General features: G+C 31.9%; 1 protein-coding gene across 1 annotated transcript; it reads right to left on the bottom strand.

Annotated features, from left to right (window-relative positions):
• Nucleotides 1-772: 772 nt before the first annotated feature.
• LOC136206015 (diphthine--ammonia ligase) lies at nucleotides 773-7,447 on the bottom strand. The gene is made up of 12 exons (XM_065996911.1): nucleotides 7,235-7,447; nucleotides 7,083-7,154; nucleotides 6,824-6,903; nucleotides 6,315-6,540; nucleotides 6,210-6,242; nucleotides 4,628-4,710; nucleotides 4,467-4,539; nucleotides 3,388-3,733; nucleotides 2,986-3,317; nucleotides 2,374-2,711; nucleotides 1,312-1,666; nucleotides 773-1,062 (listed from the first exon to the last, which is right to left on the bottom strand). Exons 1-12 carry the CDS (start codon nucleotides 7,310-7,312, stop codon nucleotides 844-846), a joined length of 2,235 nt encoding a protein of 744 aa, XP_065852983.1. The 5' UTR covers nucleotides 7,313-7,447; the 3' UTR covers nucleotides 773-843.
• Between the last annotated feature and the right edge of the window lie 2,905 nt (nucleotides 7,448-10,352).

Raw genomic sequence — 10,352 nt, 5'->3', positions numbered from 1 at the left:
GTAATTGATCCATTGAAGATGCATTATGTCATTCTGTTTCTGTACTAGCTCAACTATAATGAGACTGATTTAGCACATGAAAAGAACAGCAAAAGCTAGAATTAATTCCTCATTCTTAACACTCCTTTATTTGTCAATAAACTCTTACTTTAATTTTACTCACAATTGACCACTACCATTAACAATTATAGTCCCATATTGATTTTGATCACATGAGCCTTATGATCATATAGTATTTAGTCATTCACAATTAGATATAAACTTTCATATTTGGTTATTAAGGTTCCTAGGAACACTTCAGTATATCCATATGATACAATGCTAAGAGTTTTTTCTTTATTTTAAAAAAGAAAAGAAAAAAACACTAAGTGCGTAAAAAAATGAAGTAAATGATCAAATGACCTGATATAATGCACCCAAACGTCAAATTGTGGCAAATCCAATATCCAAAATTTTGACTCTAAATATAAACAAATATGTTTCCTGCCTCCATAAAAAAAAAAAGGGCGGCCCGGTCGCATTACGCGTCCCCGCTGAGCGAGGGTCCGGGGAGGGGTCCCACCACAAGGGTGTATTGGGGGCAAGCCTTTCCTTGCCAATTTAATTGGCAAGAGGCCGCTCCTAAGACTCGAACCCGTGACCTCAGGTCACACGGCAACAACGTTTTACCGTTGCGCCAAGGCTCGCCCTCGTTTCCTGCCTCCATAAATAATGAAATTATAATACATCAATTATATCAAATAACCACAACAAAATTTCCAAGATCAATCAATGAAAAGTTGAAATGCATGCATAATAATAGTATATCATTGTCCTTGGTCAATACCAGATAAACAACAAGATTCAGGATTTCTGAGCTAATAATTCACAGGTGATTACATCATCCATCGATCCCGAAGACTTCCCAGCACCCAACACTGGAACAATATTGAACATAGGAGGCTCTATCCCAATTTCAATCTTTTTGCCTGTTTCAGAAAGTTCTTTGAAAGCACTTGTCAACTCCACCGAAAGTTTCTCCATAGTTACGTCGAGACTTGTTGGGAAGTAAAACCTCAATGTCTATGAAAACAAAACAAAATATAAAAGGAACAAGTTAGCTGGGGTACGGGTTGTTACGTTCTCCCATTTACACTTTACACTTCTCTTTATCAATTACTGATATTCACATGCAATTTTGTTCTTAAGATTCGGGGGAAATAACTAATAATGCAAGACATGACTCTAGATTCCCAAAACCAAATTATGATTCAACATAGTTAAGAACAAAGCAAAGAGATCCTAATGGGAAAATGGGGTTATGATACTGACCATTATGTCTTCCCATGAAAAGTCATTCTCCAGAACCACTCTGTCAAGAAGATAAATGCAAAATCTTGAAACCCTTGGCATTTCCTCCTTAGTGAGAGGCTTTTGGTAGCCTCCATCGTTCTCTCCGGAATCTGATTCGGAGCTAATTTTTGCAACAGTGTCTTTTGTAATAGACAAAATAACTGCACATGTTTTCTGATTCACAACACATTTCTGAATGCAAGTATCATGCCAACTTGCAGGCTGAAAACCCCAACTATTACTAGGCACTGTGGTAGATTTATTATGAATAGTTACATTTTCCATGTCTTCTTCCTTTGAGACAAAAAGAAGAGGCTTTACTTCAACAAGTGCTCTGCAATAAACAGCAACTATTTCAATATATGGCTAGCAGAACTCCTTTTTTGTGAAGGTCTCAAAATAATTGACAAACGCTACATCAGCAATATGTTATTCTAGCAACTGGGAACCCATAATAAAGAAGGAATCAACAAGGAAGAACAGAAGTCCAAGATAATGTTTTTTTTCCCCTTGGACATATTTTTTCACAAAGAAAGGACATAATATGAATGCTAAGGTCTGAAAAGAAATAAAGCATTATGATAATGTTGTGACTCATCTTGGCAAGAGAAAAACTGCACCAACAAAAAGGGAAATCAATATTTTACACCTAGTACCATGTTCTATGAAGAAAACATCCATAAATTTTTATTCATATTGATTATGTATGCATGACTGCCCCCAAAATTATTTGAAGAAAGTTGGAATATATTTATCATTTCATGGCACTAATTAGTTGAAATTATTTGATTCAGGACAGACATTGTAGATACTCCTTAGAGAAACTGCTCTATCAATATAACAAGAATCAGTATTTCACTACAGCTAAGTCTAGTCATTCAATATCTTATCTCCAAATTATAACATATGCACACATAGGAGACAAAAGGACTTCTAATAGCTAATAGATAAGAAAATAAGGTTATGTAAGGAAGGTGAATAAAGATTCCCATTAGAACTAGATTTTCATATTAAAAAACCAAACCAATCTACAAGAATTACCTTTTGGGTAGATCAGGCACAAGTACATATAGAAATATAGGATCAAGAACTTTACGCGAGCCTTGCTCATCTAGTTCAAGTATCCTCATCTGCTTAAGAAAAGAGTCTTGCATGTCATGAATCTTATGTCTCTCTGACAATGGAATGTTTTTTGAACAGTAAATTGTAAAGACAATAGCAGAGGTACTTATTGAACAGTTGAAGAATTTTGCCACTGCTTCGCTGTTTTTTAGGGCTTGTTCCAGCTCCGCAATGGGGCCTCCATTGCAAAGGGACATCGTCGGAGGGTCAAGCCCTAATTGCCCAGCCATGTGAATCATTTCCTTATGCAAGGTTGCCTGGAAGAAAGATAATTAAAGCAGAAACAGTCCATCATAGAAGCCCAGGGAAAGGGAAACTTTGATCAACTACAGAACAATATGAACAAAAGATTAAGCACATCATTGAAGTTCACTTCTTATCTTTGAAGTAGAAGATTGCTCATAATCCTGCATTCTAGGTACACAAGACAATCTCTATTCATTGGAATTAAGATCATTCTCACAAATAAAACGCAAAGAAACAATTTTGGCATTAACCGCAGCACGAGGCAGAAAATTAAGAAGTTAATACCTGGCTATATGGTCCAATGCAACTAGGTGCCCATGAGGAAATACTTTGTACATGCAATACACTTTTTCCATGGTCATTTGCCACTAGAACTTCAACGTATGCCCTTCCAATATCCACTTGCAACAAAGGCAACTCTATTGTACTGCGAGATGGAACACCAAAAGGGCACTTCTCCTGTGTAATGAATCTAACATACATCTCATTTGCTGCGGCAAATTCATTCATATCAGCAACATAAAGATGTATATACAGAACATGCTCCCAACCCAAACTATATTTTGCAAGTTGTGATTCAATGTGCTTTAGAACAACCCTTAGATCTTCATGCAAAGCTGACAATAAAAAAACAGAGGATCAGAGAATGACAAGAATTGCATGCATGACAAAAAATTAAATGTTTACCTGCTGAAGTTTTGCATGAATCTTGCAACCAGCATGAAATAGAAAACATATCTTTCTTCTTTGTTCTAGAGATGAGAAGTCTATCACATACAACTTCATCCAAATCAGAGATTTCAGCAGTAGGCTGACAAGTAGTCTCATTTCTTTTTGAACAGTCTCCTTCAACTTCAAATACAGAACCTGTTTTTTCTTTGCACAAGACGTCGATTTTTTCATTGCCGCTTGATAAAGCAGTCTTCTCTTTATTCTCCAGGTGAAGTGCTAAAGGATGAATGACCCCAACTGGAGCTATAGAATCTGAAGAGTGTCGTATAATTTTAAACTCATCCAGCACAATTCTGCAATTCTAAAACTTAAAATGTCACGATGACAGGATTTGGGGAGAAACTGAGGGGGAAAAGGAAAAAAAGATGCCAGATGATAGAACTTGAAAAAAACACGAAGACATGATAAAATTAACAAGAACAAAAACTCCCATAGCAATTCGTATATCAGTTGACAAGGAAAAAAAGAAGGAAAATTAACCATTCTGAGACCCTCTGATCTGATCTTTCAATTTGACAAATTGAGCCCTTGAGCATTTATAATGACACACTTTGATTCCTTGATTCTGGGACAAACATCAAATCGACTAAAAGCATGTGGCCCATTTTATCTGTGTGTGACGTTACATTTTTTACAGTTAGAAAGGAGAATGATAACAAATCTTTTTGTTTCTTTAAATTGGGAGAAAGACCTGTCAGAATTGTAATGTCAGATGCAAATGAAATAGGTCACACTATTAACCGAGTTTGATCATCATCCTGCTAGTAGGGGCTCAATATTGTGTGTGATTATAATTGATTGAGGGCTCAATTTACCAAATTGAAAGATCAGACTTAATTGACAAAAAAAATTCAAAAAATCAAGAAAATCAGGGGCCTTAGGATGCTTTTTTCCAAAAAGAAAGACAAAAGAAGGAACTGGAATCTCCACAAAATAATGGAAGAATAGATAACATGATAAACAAGTAAATCTGGCGTTGAAAAAGTAGCTGGATGATGTTTATCTCTGGAAAAGGATTCACATGGTAAACTTACGACAAAGAGTGGGCAGTCAAGGGTCAACGTTTCATATTCTCCTCCCTCGCCACAAACATTAATGCCATACAACCTGCCAGAATGGTAACATAGTAAGTGACACAGGCATATGGTTATGCTTCAAGAACACAATAGTACAATGAGGGTAAGAAAAGAATCACTCTTTCAACTTATGCAGATAGGATTCCAAAGAAGCTATTCCTTTGCCTAAGTGCTTTGCTGGATCCAATCCCATGGCTGCAACCTATTGCATCGAAAGAAAAGTATTCTGAAGCATTCATGAATTAACAAGCCATCCAAAAACTTCAAAAATATCTAAATAAGAATCACAGAGAAAACACACAGATAAGAAAAGAAGGAGAGAAAGTTCATAGAAGTTTTTCTACCCAACTTATGAAGATAACAATAACAACCATGAAGGAACAATAAGAAATGAAAAGAAATAGCTATGAGACCCAAAATGAAGTTCCTAAATAACTACCAGCCTCTCCCTTTTTCTCTCACTCTCCCCAAGAACTAACAAACTCCAGCTCAGTCTGCTATGCACATGTCCCTTTCTGACTTCTTGAATAAATATTCCACACTTTAGGCCCATGGGACATTTGGTACACCAACATTTCTCTCTCTCTTATCAGTCCCCTCCCTCAAAAATATTTATGCACAAGATATGTGTCAAGGTTGTAAAAAACGTAAGGAGCAAGTCGGGCGGACAAGGCCTTCGAGGATTAATCGGGGATTAATCAGATTTGTATTTTTTATTTATTAATCAACAAATTGTTATATAAATTCAATTAAAATATGTATTATACCATCTAAAAATAATAATATAAAATGATTTAATATAGAAAAACACGTATATTTGTAGCATATATCTTTAAAAATGTGCAAACATCAATATTTCAACAACAATATCATTGAAACAACTCAAACAAATAAAGTATAACGTTCACAAGTAATATAATTCACCAAAACTATGAAACTATGTCCTTAAAGTCTTAAATCATATTATGAAAAAAATAGAGAACGCAATTAAACCAAATATCAAAAAATGATAAACACTGTTCACGAATAACCATAAGACAATGTTCAAAAGTGAATTATAATAAAGAAAAAATAATAATAATAAACACTTATGTTCATCGTCGCTTGGGCGGCTAGGCAGTCTAGGCGACATCCAGGCAGCCTAGGTGGAGCTCAGGCGGCTAAAAATCACCTAGGGGTAAAAAAAAAATGTCCTTGAGAGACTAATCGGAGAAAATTGGGGCGGATTCTCGATTTTGGGCGCCTAGGCGGTCCAGGCGGCCTTGTTTCTTAACACTGATATGCGTATAAAACATGGTTGTTTCTCATTTCATACTAGGGCACTAATATCTGCTTTTGAAATTTTAGAACTCTTTACCATAAACTGGAATTAATCATTCATTTACTTCAAAGATGCACCAACTGAAATTAAACAAAAAAGCCGGTTAAAGCTGGTATTCAAGAGTGAGCAAATCATACACAACCACAAGGATCAGATATTCAGGAGATGAGAATCAACAACAGAAGTAGTATTTCATGATCTCACAGTTTTTCATTCTTGGTTCACACATTACAGGAAAGTACTCAATGACAATGAATCAGCAAAGATACAATATCCTACAGATTAAATGTCAGAGAAAATGCATTTCTTTGTAAAGCACACAGATAGAAGTTAAGCATCAATTACCAAGAGTTGAGTACAATAGTGTAAGCAAGTAGTACCTTTACAGTGATAGCTAAGATCCTGTTTGTTATCTGGTTGAACAAAATCAAAAGTGAGAAAATAGTAACAAAAATTAGCATTAAAAAAGATCAAATACAATTTACCATTTCTTGGAGGAGCATTGACTGATCTTGTCTCCACAAATATGCCAGAGAAACAAGCCCTAACCTTGAACAAACACTTTCTACTCTTAGCCGCTGATAGTCAGATGCAATTGCACCAGAAGACACAGCTGCGATAGAGGGTATTTGTCTTTTAACTTCATTTAACAAAATGAACATATCTTCAACTTCATCACCTGGAGTTGTCCTGTAATTAAGTTTTTGATTCCTGCACAATGCACATGTATTGTCAGAAAATCTGATCCGATATCATTACATCTACATTGACCTATTTTGGAAAATGAGGAACGTTTAACTAAAATTTAACCTTTACCTTTTCATTGTACAAACTTTATACAACAAGTTTTATGACATTTGAATAGCAACCTAAAATAGAATAAAGTGCACTTGTAGCACATGTTAAATGTCTAGCAAATTGAGACATGTAGTTATCTTCATTAGCGGAATTACGCAATTTATTCTTGAGAATGATTAAACATTCTTCAGCTTGCCTGGAAGATCCTTGGATTCGCCTTCTGAACAATGGGACTCCCATGCATTCTGCATAGCTGACAATTATTTTGTGCCCAACCTACAAACAGAAGGATACAAAAACATAAGAGCCAAACTCTAGCAGCATCCTTTGTTTATCACGTGTACAGCTTCAGTACATTATAGATTGAAGCTTAAATAGAAAATAGATCAATTCACATGCACAACTAGAAAAATATACAAAGAAAAATCTTGAAAATAACAAATAGAGAGACTCACAGTTTGATACATGTAACTATCCAACTCATCCACTGAATCATCAGCAGGTAGAAGGTTTGCCAGAGCAACAATCTATCAAATAGGGATCCAAAACATTCGGAATGAGTACAAATCATAATTAGGAAATGGAAAGCAGTGAGTAAAACATGAACCTGGTGACCGTATTGGATGCATTTCATCATCGCATAACAGCTGTCCTTTCCGCCGCTTACTAGGGCCACCGTCTTCATCTTTTATGACGGCTAATCCTCGCCGGCGTGGGTTGAGTGAGAAGACCTTTTCCCGGTTAGGGTATTAACAGTTACCAGTGTTTTTGACTTGGGTATTGTAACAGAAGCTTTAGCTTTCTGTCTTGTCTATGTTGCTGGGAAATTATTTTCATTTCGGAAAGTAATTATTTTAGATATTTTCAGAAATTATTCTGATATATTTTTTTTTACACACTACAATAATGCCTCTTGATTTCTTCTATCAATAATTAAAAAAACCCTCTTGATTTCATTTCGATATTTAAATTCCCATTTGTTTATTGTTGTAAATCATTGTTTCATGAAATTAAAAGTTGCTTATATTCCTACAAAAAAAAAAAAAAAGTTGCTTTTACTTAATATTAAAAATATTAAATGATGTAACGATTTAATAAATATTAAAAATAATTATTGAATTTTAAAGATATTAATTAGTAATATTCGGTTAAATTTTTCAAAGTAAATGTTTTGATCTACCATAACTTTGTCAGAAATTAATATAAGACTAGTTAGAGATCCACGCGTTGTGCAGTATTTAGTTATTTTAATAATTGTGTAATATTTAACTATTTTAATAATTAGTTATTTATTAATATATTACAATTTTTTGTAATTTTTGATAGAAATGATAATTATTTTTTTAATATTAATATCTGGATTATTATAAAAAATGTTATTATTTTTTTGACACCGTTTTCAATATAATATAAAAAGTATATGTCGCAAAATAAATATATTTATAGTAATAAAAAAATAATAAAATACACATAATTTATGTTTAAATTTTTTATATAATTCATGTATCGTGTTTATTCATATAAATTGAATACTACCATGAATATATTTTTCATAATGTCAATATATTTGAATTAATGGTATATCAACTGAGTAAGAATGCAGTGAATACAAACACAATCTTATAAAACTCAAGATCAAATGAACTACAATTATGATTTTTATTGGAAGAAATATCAAGTACATGAATAAAAAATTTAAAAACAAATGATTATAATTTGATTCTAAAAGTAGTATAATACTGCATATGACTTATCTCTATATCACATACACATTAATATCAACCTACTTAAAAATTTATATCAATGACAATAAATGAAAGGGATATGACGATCCAAATAAATAATTTTCATTTGAAATAAATAACAATTATAATTAATAAATTTTAAGAACTGAAGATAGAAGTGAATATATAAAAATGCTACGATTTAACTTATTATCATTTATGGTGCACATAAAACTATTGTAAAACTTAATTACTAAAACATTAATTTACTAAGTAGGAAAGTCTTTTGTTGTCCTTTAAAAAATACTAACTTAATACATTAGTTCATAAGAGAAATTTCTTACGTAAAAATAACTAATAAAAACTCTTGAAATACTAATAACTTTGTTCAAACCATAATATAATGGTTAATAACTATAAAAGTCAGTGTTGCAAAATATTATCTCAATTTCTCATAATTAATGTATATTTTAGGATTTTAAGTATCAAACATTATTTTTTATTTACTTTCATTTTGAGTTCATATCTAGCATAATCTAAATTGCTTTTAGAATAAATATTTTATAAGTGTATTGGACGGTTAAAATCTCTCTGTTTACTTGATTGGGTAAAAAATAAACTTAACTTCTTGATAATAATAATAATAATAATAATAATAATATAAAATCCATGATTAAAAAACGAGAAATGAACTTAGATTAATAATTTGAAAAAATATGATTTATAATTGAAATAAACTTTATTATAAGAATATTTCAATACATCTTTAATTATTTTCTTCAATATATGTCCAACTTCAATGAACAACTATTGTGTGAAACTTTATATTTGTTCGTACCAAAATGCATAAAAATAAAATAAAAAATCAATCCATATGAATTAGATAAATCCAAACTAAAAAAATAGTGGACTTCACCAAGTTCTGAATCTAGAAAATTAATCTAACTCCAATTAAACCTAATAATTGAGTTCGTATAAAGCCAAAAATCCAAAATTTAGTTAGAGTTAACAAATTGAAATGATTACATCTAGCAACTTATACTAAAAACAAAGCAAATATATAAAAATCTTTATTTTAGTCAGTTTGAAAAAAAATACAAATAAAAAAGAAAACATAGATAAAGTAGCGAGAGGTGTAAAACGACACAATTAAGAACAAAATAATTACTACACATGAAAAAAAAATCGAATGATTACCTTCGGAAACATAACGATTTCCTGTAATTTTTTACACCTTTGTTTTTCCCGATTTTAGTTTTCCATACCTCTTCTATTTCCATCAGATTTCTTCAATTGGAGATATCAAAGTCTAAATTCTTCCAATTATTTAAGAAAATGCTATTCATACAGTTTATCAACAACATTTCCTAAATAAATTTGAATCTCTTAATGATTATAAGACTATATTATTTGAAGTAAGAACAAATTATAGATTATATTATAAGAGTGTGAAGAACAAAACTAATACATAATCAAAATTAAAGGTCGATATGGACTTTGATTTTCAGTGATCAATGAATATAATTGTGGAATACGATATCATGCTTTATATATAGGTTTATTTATGACTTTTGGATTTTCTTCGATTTGTTTTTCATTTTCCTATAACTCTTACTTTCTCTTATTATTTTAATTAATGGGTTAATAATTAACAATAAATAATATATCAATGTAGAGTATTATTTTATTTTCTTTGCTCTTAGGGTGCCAACTCATCCAAAAAGCCTCTAAAACATTTATTCTAAATTCTCGTTTATATAGTATAGATTTATGATTGAGTCTTAACTATCTGTTTGAACTTAAAAGTTTAATTGTACACGTTGCAAGCCCATGAGCATCTATGTGTGAAGGTGTGTGCAATATAATTGGACCTTAACTATTAGCTTAAGTTTTTAGTTCAATCGATTTCTTAATAAGTGATTTTGATAAAATTTCTAACCACAATCATGGTTGTCAAAACCACCGGTCAAAGAATTGTAAAAATAAAAGATCAAGAGGTTT

This window comes from Euphorbia lathyris, chromosome 9 (genome assembly GCF_963576675.1).
Source record: "Euphorbia lathyris chromosome 9, ddEupLath1.1, whole genome shotgun sequence".
NCBI lineage: Eukaryota > Viridiplantae > Streptophyta > Magnoliopsida > Malpighiales > Euphorbiaceae > Euphorbia > Euphorbia lathyris.
Note: the sequence above shows the minus strand (reverse complement) of the source record. Positions and strands in the feature narration are given on the sequence as shown.